Source organism: Mercenaria mercenaria, chromosome 15, assembly GCF_021730395.1.
Source record: "Mercenaria mercenaria strain notata chromosome 15, MADL_Memer_1, whole genome shotgun sequence".
Lineage (NCBI taxonomy): Eukaryota > Metazoa > Mollusca > Bivalvia > Venerida > Veneridae > Mercenaria > Mercenaria mercenaria.
Window position 1 is genome coordinate 64,584,538 of NC_069375.1, and position 17,392 is coordinate 64,601,929.

Genomic DNA, 17,392 nt, shown 5'->3' on the forward strand with positions numbered 1-17,392 from the left:
ACTATTTATTCACCGACTTTTGCGCTGTCTCTATCGCCCCTCTTCCAACCCCAAACAGTTTCCTAATTGTTGTTGTTGTACTAATGTTTTCATGGTAATTTGGAAAGCAACAACATTTCAGTCTTTCGGATGAGACATCAGTCAATGTTCCATGTTGGGCGTTTACATTTTCTTAGCTAAATAGCCGGGGGTTAGGGGTGGGGAGCTTCAAGTTATTGAAGCTTCACCCCCAAGAAAAAAATCTAAATGTATGCATATTTTCTATGGGTAACTGATATAAACACCCGAACAAGAAACAAAAAAAGACAACATTCCATATCTTAAAAGAAAACTCTGATATGAAATGAAATTTAATAATTTTAAAATTTCTTTAGTGTTCAAAGTTTAAACTAAACAAATATGATTATTAGATAGCTTAAACAATGTTTTTATGCCACAAAGTCAAATAAAAAGATTGTGTTGACGGCATATCTGAATGTATACACATGAGACTCAAATGCCAAGGTGGCCTGAAGGCATATAGACACTAAATAGAAAAATGGCGCATAATGGCGGATACAAATAGTCCTCAGTTTTTTCGCTGTGTAGAGCTATTTTCCTTATCTTCTTTGCAATTTTTTTGGTAAAATCACATGACAGATCTATGCTTGACATGTAGATAGCATTTTGATCATGAAATAACAACATGACAAAATTTTTCATTGAAACTTAGATCATACACCACCAGTATAATTTGGGGTCTCATTTTTTAGCTGATTTGCAGTTTGTGTGTTTGACTGAAATTATTTTTCTTGCATCAAACATGACCCCCACTTCTTTTGATTTTTATTTAGCACTGACAATATTCTTCAAGAAAATGTAATTTACAGACATTTAAAATGGGTCCTGATGTGTGCTGCGGCCATTGGAAATAGGTCAATTTTATATAGAATAAAGAACAACAACTATTTAGTGTGTTATAACCTGAAAATCTAGAGAAAAAGGCGTGCTTGATTTTTAGCTGAAATGATTTTGAGACAAAATGTGTTAACCAAAGCACAGACTTCCAGTACCCATTTTTCTTGATATCGTAAGAATGTTTAAGACTGAAGCCGGTAATGCTGATTATGGAAACAATGAAACTTTTAAGTTTTTTTTCCCTCGACTTTAATATGAGACGGGATGGCATGAATTTCATCTTCTGTAACAACTGTTTACTTGATTCTGCATAAACCATAAACCTGTTTACCTGCTTTTGTATCAACTTTAATTAATATTTATTTTTTTCTGCATAAACCTATTTAGGCCTACTTGATTCTGCATGGAGGGAAAAACAAAAATCTACTTATTCCCGGAAAGCGATACTGTATAAATGCCAAGAATAACGCATTAGCCGACCAGTTTTCTATTATATATAATTATTATATTACTTCTACTGCAAATTTTCAACATGTTCCCAAGTGGTCTAGTGGTTAGGATTCCGCGCTCTCACCGCGGCGGCCGGGGTTCGATTCCCCGCTTGGGAAATCAATTTTTTTATATTTCTTGTTTAGGGATAGGTACATACGTATAAATGTATCTTGGCTATTAAAATCACTCTTCATGTTATGTGGAAGTTTACAGCCATTTATTTTATCTCTGAATAATTGTTTTTAGTTGTGGACTTGAATGAATGGTTGAAATGCTTTGATTAAGCAAAGACGTTGCTTTTAACTGAAAGAGCCGTCGCCGCACACACTAAGATGTCGAAAAGTCAAAACCACGATGGCGAAAGCCGAAACACTTTTTATCAAAGTACAAAATCATGCCATGTTTTCACCATTGTAGTTTTGTTGTTGACGAACTGGACAGAAAAATAATAGCCGTTGGTGATCCAGAATTTATTTGCCATGGAAGTAAATACACAGTATTTTTTGATAAACATCTTAATTTTAATAATAAATATGATTTTGTCATACATGTATTATAACATACATGGAATAGAACGAGTATAATCGGTTTTGCAATGGTCATTTAACACATTTTGTTATCTGTTGCTCTTCCTATAGACATTGACATAGGTCGAGAATATTTTAGTGAACTATATGGTACAGTCACCGTACTTCTGACTTCGATCCAAAGACTGGTTCTTGAAAACTGATATATTTGATTAAGAACAAAACTCGCTTACTTGCTAAGTACATTGTCAAAGCGTACCTGTACAGGCGTCAAAGTTCATATAGATAACTTGACTCTCATAAATTGATAAAACTGTAGAGATATTACCTTTATCATATTACTACGTAAATATCATTTTTAAATTTAAAGAATCATATTACAGCACTATCATATATTAATTTGAAGACAGAGCGCACTTGCTACATTATATTCATTTGTATTCATTTGTGACCATGTAATATTGTATGATAAATGTAAGTTTAAAAATGACTAATAGGCCCACTGTGCCGGGTGTACTTTGTATGTACATGAACGACCTGGTTCTGTACAACTGTTCACTATAATTAATAATTCATTTACTTATAGGAATCGAAATGACGAGACTATACGATTTATAAGTAAGATGTACATTTAATTCTTCTTACAGAGTATGTATGACTGAAGAAAGATTTGATAAAGATTTCATTAGATGTGTTGAATTTCAGAAATACAGGAGCAGATATATGGTTATCAGTTTTAATTGAGAAGCTAATGCCTTTTGTCGTTCTTGTGGTGAAGTCATGCGAAACTTAGCAATCACGTGTTTCTCAAAAATCGGGTATCTTCGGCTATTATCGACTAAAAATAATTGGTTTTGGAAGAAACATGGCCGCTGAAAGGGGTCAAATACGGCGGTCGGGAGGCAATTTCGGTGGCCGCTGGCCGCGGACGGGAGGTGGCCGCTGAATAAAGTGATGAAATAGAGGAAAATCCGTCGGGGGCGTCAGAAAATGACCGCTAAACGGAGGTGACCGCTGATCGGAGGTGACCGTTAGTGCAGGTAAGACTGTATGTTGATAGCATTTCATTCTTGATTACAATGTAAAATCATAGTCAGGACTTAATTCACATTCCCAATGTTTTCAGAAATATCTGATATAGAAAACATTTCATTTCTTTCAGATCAGAAGATATGTAGCAGTTGACAGAACTGCAACATGTGTACACTGCAACTTGGACGTGCGGGGATACGAATATCACTTTTATTTTTCAACAATACACGTACATCTCTCAATTCACGAATAATGCATCGGATCCATTATTAAAGAAGTTGGTGTTTTCAAATTGAAAATAAAATTGTGTCAGGAATGTGCAAAAACTGAAATGAGTCATGTACTGGAAGCGATACTGATTTATATATTTTATTTTGTACACAGTGAATGGTAAAGTTGCGTATTTTGAAAATTACAGGTATTTTGTTATCTATATAAAAATGTAGGTCTTCAGAGAGTACTGTGTGTAGCTGTGCAGATTCAGTTAATATTTCCCGCGGCTTTATCAGAAATCATATAGCTAATCATTTTGCCTATCGGACAATTCCCTTCCAACTTGTTCGCATGCTTTTCGTGCTAACCATTCTTTCGTCGGAGCATGAAAGATATTATAAAAAGAACACAGCTAATCTATGCCATCACTGTATGACTATGAATGTAAGTCTGGAATTGCCAGATCTATTTTTAGAATAGCAGAATGTTGGCTAAAAATAACTGACTGGCACTCACACTGACAAGTATGGTAACATGCGCGTGAGCGTTTTGATAGACTGGCTCTCAGACCAGTTGTCGGTCAAAATAAAACTTTCAAATATGCGCTATGTTTAAATATACTATATTCAATGCAATTTGAGAGTTCATTCCCTGATATTCAATAACTATAATTCGCCGTAGAAAGCATGATAATGAATTCAGATTCAGTTTTGATTCAATGCCCTCTTTAGAAAAGTACTTGTCAGCCCTGTTTTTGGAATATTAACAATTTTTCCAGCTTGCAGACAGAAGAAAAATACCAAGTAAAGAATGAAGATTACAATTTCCGGCTACAAAAAGCTCACACTTTCACATAAAATGTAAAAGGGTCATAAACATCCGGATTTGTAGAGCTATTAGTCGAAAACATATGTGTATAAGAAAGTTTATTTTAAAGGTCAAACACCAAAGAACGGGTTTCATACCATTTCGAAAAAAATAAATAAAAATAAACAACAAACAAATGTAAATGAGAATTTTGTTCGGGGCATTTTTGTTTTATTATTATTATTGTAACTTATAAATAAAAATGACACGACAAAATTAATACATTTCAAACGTGTTTCATTCTTTTTGTTGTTGTTGTTGTTGTTGTTGTTGAGATTAAGATTAGAATGAAACAGAAAGCGTCTAATCACACTTTTAATAAATATAAATGTATAAAATAATGATAAATTTTATGCTAAAACTATGCAAGAACTGATAGATTTTCTCCCAATAATTTGAAATATATTTGCATATCACAACTTGAACGAAGTTCTAGTCCCAATATTCATACAAAAGCTAGTCTATACGCTGTAGTACACAGCATGCAGTTGAAATGCTAAACACTTGAACAAACTTGAAATCTCATTCAGTGGGAAAGTTGAATACATTTAGTTGACAGGAGATGTGTTTGTTTACTTTGCTAAACCAAAGCCGCCTGAGGGCTTATCAGTTGTAGGATAGTACCAAAATGTATCAGAATGAACTTGAAAGTACTCTGTCATTATGTTATCAGGCGAAATAATTTGATTCTAAATTTTCACAAGATTCCCAAAACGGGAAGTAAGTCGCTCACCTGAGAAAGACATTACTTCTGACCAAGTTTGGTGGACATCCTTTATAGCAGTTCATTAAAACACATCCGTTTTCATATAGGAATTTTAAGGTAGTTTTGACCGTTTAGATAAAAAAGAATGACAACCTTGCCTTTGGAAAAAGGTCCTTTTGATCTGATTTTATTCAGGGCAAATGTATTCTACTACCGCCACAGTACTTACGTGGGAAAATTTAAAATAATTAGTGTACAGTCTTTTTTATAGGAATTCCGATTATATATAAATCATATTCTTTCTCGCCTAAGTATTGTCCAATACAGTTGGAATTATATTTTGAAACTGTGAGCTCATTATGATACAATATACAGTTATTTTTTCTACAAACCGCCGATTAGCATGAAATAAAAGTTGTTCCCATATTGATTTGGATATCACTAGCATTCCTCAACATTTAGAGTCTGGAATTTATGTATAGACTTAAGGTATGACCCATGTAATAGTGTACCTCCTTTTGAAGAGTATTCAATTCCTATAACAAACCTACATTTGACTTAAATTTTACAGGGGACATAGGTTCAAGCCCCACTGGGACCATTTTCCCCCTATATCTCTTTTTTCTAGTAAGTTTTTATTTTTTTCAAGACTTATTATTGTTTTACTGCAGAAAAAAGAAAAAAACATCATCTGATAAATGATTTATTGATGTTCAAAGTGAATTTACCTCTGAAACAGAAGGGGGCAGAGTTAGACATCTTTAAAAGTACAGAGTTACATGCGGTAAAAGTTCTCTATTTTGCCTTTACACTTTAGATTACATATTGTGGAAGAAATGTAGGCAGGTTTTACTTCTGTCACAAGGTTTTTTTTTAATGAAGTGAGCACAATTTAAAACATATTTTCAGCATTTTATTTTCGTTATAATAAATTTATACAAAGAAATTATGTTGTTTTCAGCTGGAGAAAGTAGGCTTGCAAAAGGTTCCATTTCTTTCTGTGCTAATTCAAGAATGATAGGGTAAAAGCATAAATACAATATTAAAAGTCCGAGTTGCAGACGGATACGCCATTCGGTCCATTTAACATCATTATTTTAGACGACTTGATGCTCATCAGGAACTAGTCGTGTTCCTACATCTCTGACACTATTATGACAGCAAGTGAATTACTCATTTCTAGTCTTTTATATCATTTATAGATATAAATAGTATTTTAGCAATATTCCGATAATTTTGTAGTACTAATTAATTCCAAAAAAAAAAAATCATGTATGTTTTTGGTCATAAAACATTCGATATAAACTAAATAGTAATAGAAAAAAAAACATGGAAAAGTGGTATTCTGTTTCTATAACGGTTACATTACAAGTACTACAAGTTCTTTAACACTGTCAGTACGAATACAACTTTACATTATCTTCCTGTCTAGAATGTATATTATAAAATTACTGTTCTGAACGGCGGAAATATGTTAAACAACGTTCTTTAGTGATTATTATCTACACAGCGTCCAGGTGCGATCGTATATAGGTTTAGTAGTCGTTATTTTTACGTAAAATATAGCTGGTACGTGTTTTTAGTAATTAGAGGCTTACGTATTACTGGAGCTTTCAACGTAACATGACTGTATGTATTTGTATATATTATATGCTGTTAATGCTGCCCACGTGGGTTTGCTTGAATAAACTTGAAACTTGAAACTTGGACTTACGTTGTAAAGTCTTTATATTATTGTTTTGTTACATTTAGAGGACATACACAATAAATATTCATAACTATACTAATCCCTGTAGATCTGAATATTCATTCCAAGTAAAGCTGTTTACAAGTTTTGTCAACATCGTCCTAAAGCATGTAATTTAAGTTTTTATTAAAATTCCATGAAGTTATCCTTGCAAACAGCCCTACCTATCAAGTCATTGATTTGCAAGTCCTCAATTATAACTTGATTCTTGTGGGAAGAACCTATCTGACTGTGAAATAGTTGTCGACTACTGACATGCATAATGTATGACGTCAGAAGATGTTTCAACTTTTTTTTAAGTCTGTGAAACTAACTTCAGATCCACTATTTCAGACGTTATTTCATTATTTATTTAAGTTGGTATTTAGATATACTTTTATATCTACCAATTCAGAAGTGATAAATAAAAACAAGAAAAAAGCTCTGACTTAACACAATGTTAGTGATGTTTTGAACCACACAATTTTCAACTACACAGGTGCGTAGATAAATTCCTTGTAGGATTATTATTTTTGTCATTGACTGATCTCTAGCACAATTATCTACATCAGTGCAATATTCCGCGCGTAACTATTGAACACGAGAGAAACATTTATGATGAGGTAATTTATCAGTATTCACATCTGTCAGACTGTAGTTGGAAGCAGCCGATACGTTTTCTTAGAACTGGCGCATGAAAATCACGGGCCAAACCGGGTCAATGTCAGTATAACTGGTATAGTTCGAATGTGATAATCTGACTGTTGTTTAAACATGTATTACAAAATAGAAATAATATAAACGAAACGAATGATATGGCGTAGTAAATTCTCAAAATCAATACAAAACAGTAATGTACACTAAAACTCAAGAAAGCCAACTTTCAAATAATAGAATTGAAATATTCCATATGTTTGAGACCTCTGTTTATAACAATTATGTCTGAAATAATTATTAAAACCGATTATTATTTTTAGAGACATATCAATTTAAAATGTTCAGGAAATGGGGAATATATTAAAGAATTCTAGCTGGAAAGAGATTCTCAGCATATTATCTGAAAAATTTACATCGAAAACTTCTCATTTGGCATCTGTACAACAATCTACTCATTTTGCTTCCTTGAAGTAATGATTGTTACCTATGAAAGTCTTGTAAGCAGTTCTATTTTTAGACGCGATAGTTAATTAATCAGGTATTGTTTATGTTCGGCTTGGCGGAAATATCCGACTACTGTGTTTAGTTTGCGATCGGCAGTTTCCGTGAACAAGCTTTAAAAGGCAATGCAGTTTTTAGCACCGACCTTGGGACGGAAAACATTTTTTTTTTAAATTATAGATACTTTTAGCTGTACTATTTAATGAATGAATCATATTTGCCTTTTAAAAGATCTAGTGAAGGCGAAAGGAAAAATATTTAACGAAGCTTTCTATAATGACCGGAGTATGCATTCAACTAAAATTTGCATTTTTCACTAATTGAAATGTTTTCCTCTAGATATTTCTTTTCATTTAAAGACTGTAAGTTGGGATAAACAGAATCCCTCTTGTTCGTACCCCTTTCAGTCCCTACCAAATGCAAGTAATTTTTTAACTTCGGCAATGTTAACACCGAACGAATCATTTGTATATTATAGCCACTTTTTTGTAAGCAAGTGAATTCGGCGGAAATTAGTTCTACTAGGGGAATGACAGTTAGACTAGGATACAAGTTAAACAGATCAAAAGTTTAGAACAATAAATATAAAAATAATTAATAATAACGTAGGTATAACGTAATAAGATGTCTTGCTGAAATCACATATTCAACAAAAATCATTTCTATCTCATTAATTTAAAAATCTGACGATTTCTAATGTGTGCGTTTTTACCGGATAATGCGTGACCGTAAGAAGGGAGACAACAAGGATTTACGTGAATAGTCTTATCTGACAGTTGAATTCAAAGCAAAAAGAGTTATTTTTCCTGGCGGCGGTAAACAGGCATTGACTTTGAAAATTGTCTTATCTTTAAGCATGATGTAACAAATCATATGTGAACAAGTCATCTGGTGTACAGATTAAGTTATCAAACGACAATTTAAGAAATGAAAAGTTTAACTTTTACACTTGCGAGTGCATGTGAGTATTTGAGAATTTTTTGTTCTGTGTTTATAACTTATAACTTTTTAATGTACGTGCTAATGCCTTTTTGTTATTTTTTCGTTATAAAATATTATAAACTTGAAATTTAATTCGGCCATTTTCTTCGAACGATGCAAAGACCATGGATGAAATGCAAGCAAATCCATCAAATTATTGAAAATCTTCATCTAATATGTAATTAAAATAGTAATGTTTAACGATGCAATATGACTTTTACAAAAAAAAACTTTTCCTTTCCTATGAATTTTGATGTATGATGTACAAAAGTTAAGAATCGAAAATATATACCTGTTTTTTTCAAATTTGCCAAGAGCAACGGGAAAGAATAAGTAATAGTTAATTTGTAAATTATGGACGACGGAGTTGGCTCCCTTTCGAATAAAATGCACTATAGCCTAGGAAATACTGAAGATTTCTATAATGCTTCTTATATTTTCAGACGAATATATATCCCTATAGAGTAAATGGAGTAAAGGTTGCATTTTGAAAAAAAAAAAAAACAAACAAAAAAAAAAACAACGTTTACAGTCACAATTAGGGAATACATGACTTAGATTGTATTGGTCAATGTTGCATGGCACAAGTATACTCAATGTTATAATAAGATAATGATACAGTTAAAAGAAAGTGATTAAACTATAAGGGTTTTTATATATTTCAGTTGCGGCCTTGCTGCTTAAAGGGGTCAGCAGTATAACCACACGTGAGTAGGGATTTCATTATAGTAACGAACAGGGTAGATTATAGCTCATATAAATTAGTGCACCAGCGTAAAAGGTCGCAGAGTTCACATTCTATAGGTTTGGTGATCCAAGTCAAAAATATTGTCCGGTTGGGCTTCGGGATTTTTCCTTCACCATTAAAGCTGGATAGCATAACATACTAGTAATGTATAGAACATTTGTCTATTGCATTCAGTATACTGAAAATGAAAAAAAGAATGATTGTAAAATCAGAGCAAATTTAGCAGTGCCTATTTGAATTTCTCATATTTCTCATATTTAGACGATGCTGTAGGTTTTGAAATATTTTGATATTTTAATGAGCATCTAGAAATACGTCGCCTTTCTCAACGTACATGTATTTTTCGTCTATGTTACAGAATGCTGTATTTGTGACGATTTGTCTTCCGACCCCGCCCAGCACTGTGATGTAAAAGGGATTTGTGAAAACAGTTACACAACCTGTCCAGAGTACTGTGAAACGACAAGACATTTCGTGGGACACAAATGGCTCACCACTAGAAAGTGAGGAAATTATTGAAATAAAATAGCATGTTATTTCATAACATTAAGTTTGATGATAACGGTCAAGGACAAATTGAATGATTGCAGTGAGATAATGTTTACTTCCTTTACACGTAGTTCCCAAGAAAAAAAAATTGCCTTGTATTTTAACCTCTAGTCTGCTAAATTTCTAAAATGGACTGGTCCATCATTCAATGTGGGCAGTACCACTTATTATTTGAAGGGATGTTCAATGAAAATCTACTGACTGAATAGCGAAATGATCACGTCTGCACGTGCAGGCTGATCTTCGTCTGCATTGGTCGCAAAGGCAAAAGCACATGCCGACAGCAGGCTAAAGGTTTAAAGGGAGAGCGCTCCTTTTTGATTTTGATTACAGCTGCGGCCAAGAAAAGACATGCATAGACCACTGGTACCACACGGTAAGCAGCCTTGGTTGCATTGACAACACACGCGGGGAACCAGACAACGGAACCACGTGCTACAAGTGCTGCAAGGTCACCGACCCATTTCAGCCTCATTTTTGTCTTGACCATCCGGACACAAACTTTGTCACTTTCCCCATCACTACACCATCTACTAGTAAGTTATACTTAACATCTATACTAGTATTTTGAAAGTCTTTATTTGTATCACGTGATGACACAAGAGAAATCAGTACCTAACTGTCTGATTCAAAATGCATTCATAGCTTCTAGTATATACAGCACCATCCAAAATCTACAGTTTTTGTTGTATTGGACTCAAACAAAATCCATTTTTTTTGTTTCAAATAGGACGGGAAAACTCTTCCAATTCAGTATAGAGCCATTTCGTATTACTTTACATGTATATAGCGGCCGCAGTATCATTTTAAAAAGAATTGCTATACATATCTTATTTTTGAACGAAACGTGCAAGTGTGAGCACCCAGTTTCTTATTTAAAACATTTCCTATTTCATGATTATGATTTCGGTATCAGTTACTTATAAATTTGGAGCTAATAAACACAAAGCAGACGAAAAGACATGGAGCTTTACTGTTTTATTTACCAGCACCAACAACGACACCGACAACAGTCACAACTACCCCGACGACGACGGCTACAACCACAACGCCGGCACCAACCACCACTTCAAAACCTATGACAACATCAAGTATTAATTTTTGTTAATCTTTTTCATTTTTGATGGGTCTCATGAACATCGTCGTGCATCTGAAGGTTAGATGTTGGGGTTTACTGTGGTGTGCGTCTGGAATGACGCTGGCAATTTACTTGATAACTGTATGCAACAAATTCACATGTAGTGCTTAAATAACCGGCTGAGTAAACGCAAACTGAAAAAAAAAGGCTCGTTGATAGATGAAATTTAGATAATACTAGAGAAGATTCTGATCCCTGGCATACTAAACCGGCAGGGTAACCTTGTAGAAAATATATGTAGGATTTTAAAAGTTAACGGTTTATCTGAATGAAAAAAAAAACTACCCAAAAGTTTACACTCGGTCGTCTTTTCAACTTGGAAGGCAACATAATGATTTGATAAACGACCGGTCTATAAATTAGTGCTTTTGACCAGTGTATAATTCAGTGTCAAAAAGAAATAAAATTTATTTCTGACGCCATGTAGTAAAACACTTCTTGAACGATTTGTGGTTCAATAGTCAAAGCTATTTGCCCTCAGTCCTTGTCGTTCGGTAAAAACTGTCGTTCTACAAGGACAACTCAAGAAGTGTCAGCTTTCTTATCGTAGACCATTTTTGAATGACGAACAATTGTCTTAGTGATAAAGAAAATATTTATACTTGTCGACATTATTTATATGGGCAAAAAATCTGTCTTTTATCTTACAGCCAAATGCGAAACATGTTTAAGCGACAATTGCACGAGCTCTGTGATTAGCACGTGCGGTGCCGATGAAGGTTATTGCATGAACACGATCATACAGCATGGCAACGGCACGTCAACTATAAAGAAATCGTGAGTTTTGTTTTCATTTACTAAGATATTAGAAACCGTCAAAAGGTAATATCGTTTGATTTTGACGTTCGATAGTTCTACATATAGACTCGTGTGTCGATTGGACTTTGTGTTATTTAGACTGGAATCACTACCTGTTATTTCTACTTAGAATGACGTAATGGTTGCATGGTGGCCCGTCACCTAGGCGGCTGGGACTTCAAACTCCGACAAATACTTTCTTTTTTTAGTGAAACATTTTGACGTGCAAATACATTCATTCAATGATGTTATTGGTATTTTGTTAATTGTTTCTATTTTTTTTTCATTTTAATAGTCATATACAAATAAATTTCATTTCATTGCAAACTACCGTTCATAATACTTCTCGTCGGTTGTGTCAGTGGATTCCTGGAGTCAGATTCCACAGCTTATACTTTTATAGCCGAACATTAGGTACAGTTAGAAACTTATTTCAGTTGCACATATGCAACACATTGACTGTGCATTCAACAAAATAATTTATACTTATTTGAAAATGAAATGTTACAATGCAACAGACTTCCATGTTGTTTTAATTTATTTACATATCTTATGAAAATATAATCAAGTAACGAAGATTTACGGAATAAAATACAAAAAAAAATAAAATAAATAAATATGATACAGCGACTCGGTTGGATAACGAACACACACCAGTAAAATGCAAACATTACAATGCTTATACGTACCTGTTGTAAAAAAAAATAGCAACTGTATTAAATGACACTAATTTGTAAACATTACCTAAAGACGGACTGTTCCATTATTAAGATATTAATAAGAATTATTAAGAATAGATTATTAAGAATAGATGGCTGAGCCCAAAACCGAGCTATAATATTTGTTACTATGATCACAATACTGTACATTCTAGTCGTTCATTCTAGTCGTAAGAGGGCCCCATGGAAGATTAGCTTTGCTAAATGGGTTACCCTCTTTAAATAAAGAATTTACTTACTTACTTACTTACTATGATAGTACTCGTGGCGTATGATGAAACAAAGGTCTCAACTACTCTAAACAGAACGTCCATTTTTCTTTATAATGTTGATAAACTATCCAACCAGAACACATTTTAAATGTCTGTCACTTATATTTTCGAGACGAACATTACCAGTGCTAATTATTTTAACAAAAGTAGATGTCTTGTCTGGTGCAAAGGTTTTCTGTCATGCAAACCCGCTGTTACCTCATCTCAAAACTGAGACCCAAAATTTAGATGGTGGTATAGGATCTACGTTTTAGGCATTTCAGTCATGTCCACATGCCCTCATTTGACATACGTGCTAATCTATTTCTAGAAAGCCCCGTAACGTGATAAATAACAATTTTTAGTAATAATGACTGTTAGGTTAGTCGGATTTCTTTCAACAACTTCTGAGTAAGTTCCACTATTAACCTATTTTCTACATCCAAACATGAACTTGTTCATGAATTTTGCTATATTTCAAATTTAATTGTTTTCAAAACATATATACAACTTCTTCACATGTATCAGAGATGGAACTTGCCATGAACACTTTGATCTCCGTAGGTGTGCCAGTGAACTTGAATGCTATTATGACGCCTATGTTGCTATGAAGGCCACCTCGGGATGTGGTTCGCCCACCAGCAAAGCGGCATGCCATTACTGCTGCCAGCCAACACCAGGGTCCTCCTCGCCGTGTAACACAAGTCCAGTCCCACAGAACGTGATCAACTTTGGCAACAACCAAGGTACTTCTACAACGTCATAGTTTCTGCTAAAATCCGCTCGCAAAATGTCGCCAGACGTTTCCATGAATAACGTTATAAAAGTTATCTATACGTATTTATCTTTCCGCTAAACGTTTCAAGAGAAAAGGTATACGTCCTTAAAATCGCTTAAAATTGGAGAAATATAAAGAGAATCTGTCAGAATATTTAAATTTACTCGAATTTACTCAGTAAAATTTATAATGTATATAAAATTTACTACACAAATATATCATATATTTTTTTGCACACCGGGATAGCGTTTCCATTGATTTCACCCATGCGGGCAGAACTCATATTGGGACCCCATTCCAGATGGCTCATATGCTGTACATGACGTCTGAGGAACTATATTTTTGTAGACGATTCGTGTATTAATTTTAATCACATGAGCCTGAAGACATAAACAAAAATGAGTTCTACAAACAACTTGTGGGAGAAAAGCTTTTAATTGTTTTTGCTTTTACAGCCGCTACAGGGACAGTCTGTGAGGTTGGACGTGATGGAGTCTACAGCATGAAGACATGTGATGCCACAACTCCTTTATGCATGAACACGATCATACTGCAGACAAATCTTACAGTTATCAAGAAAACGTAAATTATATATTTGTCATTTCTCTTTTCTCATATATCTATATTTATTGCGCTACGCAAAGATATTGGCTCAACAAATTTGTATTTCAGTCATTCTAGTCCTTTGTAAATATACGTAGCTTTATTGGTTTAGCTGGAAAAAGAATAACCCCGCGACAAACGGACTACTTTTCACGGACTACGTTTCATCCATTTCTCATTTGGGCACCAATATTTTTATTATTTTACAAAAATATTTTGTATTATTTTTTTTCTGACGCTATTTATAGGTGAACCCTGTCAGACTGCATATGCATAAAACTATGAAAGAATGATTAAAATTAATGCTGACTTTAATCGCAGTTAAAAACTCCATCATTCCCAGAAAAAAACCCTGCCTCGGTGTTGTTGTTTTCTTTTCTGGTCTGGTTACCGCACTTGTACTCTTTTCGGATTTGATTTAGCAATTTTCACTGTTTGCCTTATTCTCGGTGCTTCCGAGGGATCTACTTTCCAGATTTTAGTACTGTTGAACACTAAACCTCTTTGAATAATCAAAACATATTTTTCACTGGTAAGAAACTATGAAATGGGTAGAATAAGTCAAAACATGAAATTAAAAGATACAGATATATTTCACTCATAAACACTTTATCTTACATTTTCACTCGTGACTATGCCACTCGTGAAAATATTGTACCTGGTGTTCGTTCGTGAAAGACATTTTAATCTTACACTGAAACAAACAAATATCCTCTATGTATTTTATTTTCTAGCTGTGAATCCGATATTCTTTGCGATCAAGATTGGTGGACGCTTACAAGAGCCAGACCGGAGTGTATGACGACAGATACGGCGTCACTTCCGGTGCGTGATCAAGGTCTCGTCTGCCACTACTGTTGTAAGTCATCAAATGGAAGCGCTTGTAACAAAGAAACTATCCCTGCTGATGTCAAAGATATAGTATCAAGAGGTAATGCATTATAAACCTAATATTTACAATTAGTTCAACAGTTAGAAAAAATTAATTACATAGGAGCAAGTCTGGACCATGTGACAATATCACTCCTTCTTTTTAGATGATTTATAGACAATTCTCAGGCAGCCTTACGTACGATGCTGGCTTCCGTATCGATGAATATTTCTACATTAAAATAAAATAAAGAAGTCACCGATGCTTGTATTAGAGAGATTCTAGCTTCATAGTGTCCAAATTTAATGTTTGAAAATATGGTTAAGAACAATTTTGTAGTATCTATATGTAAACATAAAGTAAGCATATAAATATAGGCAGTTTAAATATGCATTGTCGCTTAACATTGCATTTAATTGTAATATTCTACATTTACATCAATATCTAAATGTTAAAATTGAAAAGGAATATACATGTGTATACGATATAATGAAAACTCGATAGCTAGTTCTAGTTTTTTTTGGTACCGTACTTAGATTTTTATCCTTAGGGATAATGAAGAGCAGTCATTTTTACTGCAATAGAATTCACCAAAAATGATTGTAGCTGCTTAAAAAAAAAACTTCAATAAAATTGTTTCCATATTTATTTTCTAATTTCAATAATACTCGCACATAATCTTTCCAGTCTGTTTGTTATTTTTCACACCCTGTTCTTACGTTTTGCAAGTCGATGGTAACTGGTCTATGTGGTCATTGTGGCAAGGTTGCACGGCAGATTGCAAGGGTATCCGAGTACGCATACGCACGTGCAGTAATCCCTTCCCGGGCCCGAATGGAAGACCGTGTAGTGGCCATGGATCTGAAACTGAAACATGTGACTCGACAAACTGCAACATAGCGGGTAAGCGATCTTTCAAGGGTTGGGGAGGAGTATTTTTTCAAAAAGGATTAACTATGAATGTCAACATGCAAAGAATGGTTTAAGAGGGCTAAAAAATAAAGGATAATGTAAGATAAACAAGCCTGCGGGTGCGGAGGGAATTGTGACAACTAGACATTTGAAAGAGGAACTACTTTTACTATAAAGCGGGTTATATTCGCGGAGGTTGAAGTTAATAAGTACATATATCTTATTGCAATTTTACTTGATGGATGACGCACGTGTTGCACTGAAAATTAACGATGACCTACTTGCAGAGCTATTAGAATCATTACATCATATTCGTTTGAAATTGATGAAACATGCTGAATCTATCACTTGCTACGGTAGATGGGAATATCTGACTGGGTTGTAATGTTTAGGGGGTAACGATATTTTGTCTACTGATTTTGATCATTACTTTAAAACAGTTCTAGACGGTTCGTTCTTTCAGTAACTATACTTTTGATTTTTTTGGAAACTTGAACATTTCAAATAGTAACAACAGCGACAAAAGTACGGGGCGACTTTCTTCGGCCACTGTACACTTACAGCGAAGGACCTCCTTTGTCTAGTAGCTAAAGGTCGCCGCCTTTGAATCGCTGGCCCCAAACCGGTGGTGAGAGTTCGAAATCGTGTTTGCGGGTGTTGAATTCTTCATTAGAGATAGCTATCCAGCTGGCTTGAGGAAGGTCCGTGGTTCTACCCAGACGTCTTCCAATGCCTGAAATAATGCCCGAATAGGCACCTTAGGCCTTCCTCTATTATCAAAAGCTGAAAAAAAGTTGTCTTACTTCCCTAGAACGTACACATATATTGTATATTTTATAGTTATGAAATATTGTTTTTCGTGTAAAAGAGATATGTGTGGATTCGAGTCCTTAATGCTGGAGAGAAACCCAAACAATCTCCCGTGTGCTATTTCATGCTAATGGATAGCATTACCCGACCTGGCGCAAATCAGCTGAGTGGTTTCCTAAAAATGAATGACGACTAAATGGGGGCTCGGACCCATAGGTAGTGATAATAATGCATTTATTAGTCTGTCTGGTTAGCTGGTAAGCTCTTTTGATCAGTATGCTTTGAACATTTTAGTCAACCTTGTTATTGACACAACTCTCAAAATAATATGTTCTTCTTTTGTAGGCACTGGATCACAGGCCATTATTGGATAAGCCTACGGATGAATATACACGGACTAGCTGATTTCAAATTTTAAGGTTTACTTACTTCAAATGCAAGTCTTGTGTAATGCCAATGAAGTAATAAAATTGCAATTTATCAACCACCTCGACTGTCATCTTTGCCCAACGTTAGCTGATTTTTGTTTTGTAGTTACGCAGCGTCTTAAAAACGTAAACATTAGTTGCTTTGATGGAAAATTAATATCACTTCCATTTAGGCCTACTTCAAAAAT

At 34.3% G+C, this 17,392-nt stretch overlaps 1 protein-coding gene and 1 non-coding gene across 2 annotated transcripts; both read left to right on the plus strand.

The window, feature by feature from the left end:
• Window positions 1-1,433: 1,433 nt before the first annotated feature.
• Trnae-cuc (transfer RNA glutamic acid (anticodon CUC)) lies at window positions 1,434-1,505 on the plus strand. The gene has a single exon. It is a non-coding gene; the product is annotated as a tRNA-Glu (tRNA).
• A 6,957-nt stretch (window positions 1,506-8,462) lies between these two features.
• Window positions 8,463-17,275, plus strand: LOC123556728 (integumentary mucin C.1-like). Its single transcript, XM_045347667.2, has 11 exons — window positions 8,463-8,579; window positions 9,265-9,306; window positions 9,706-9,850; window positions 10,230-10,432; window positions 10,886-10,987; window positions 11,685-11,811; window positions 13,367-13,548; window positions 14,036-14,162; window positions 14,918-15,114; window positions 15,784-15,957; window positions 17,122-17,275. The coding sequence occupies exons 1-11, from the start codon at window positions 8,546-8,548 to the stop codon at window positions 17,148-17,150; spliced, it is 1,362 nt and encodes a 453-aa protein (XP_045203602.2). The 5' UTR covers window positions 8,463-8,545; the 3' UTR covers window positions 17,151-17,275.
• Window positions 17,276-17,392: the final 117 nt, after the last annotated feature.

Excerpts from the sequence above, each read along its gene's own strand:
- LOC123556728 (XM_045347667.2), top strand. The coding sequence starts at position 8,546 with ATGAAAAGTTTAACTTTTACACTTGCGAGTGCAT. Across the intron at positions 8,580-9,264 it reads TTTTACACTTGCGAGTGCAT|TTGCGGCCTTGCTGCTTAAA; the intron begins GTGAGTATTTGA and ends TATATATTTCAG. Across the intron at positions 13,549-14,035 it reads CAACTTTGGCAACAACCAAG|CCGCTACAGGGACAGTCTGT; the intron begins GTACTTCTACAA and ends TTGCTTTTACAG.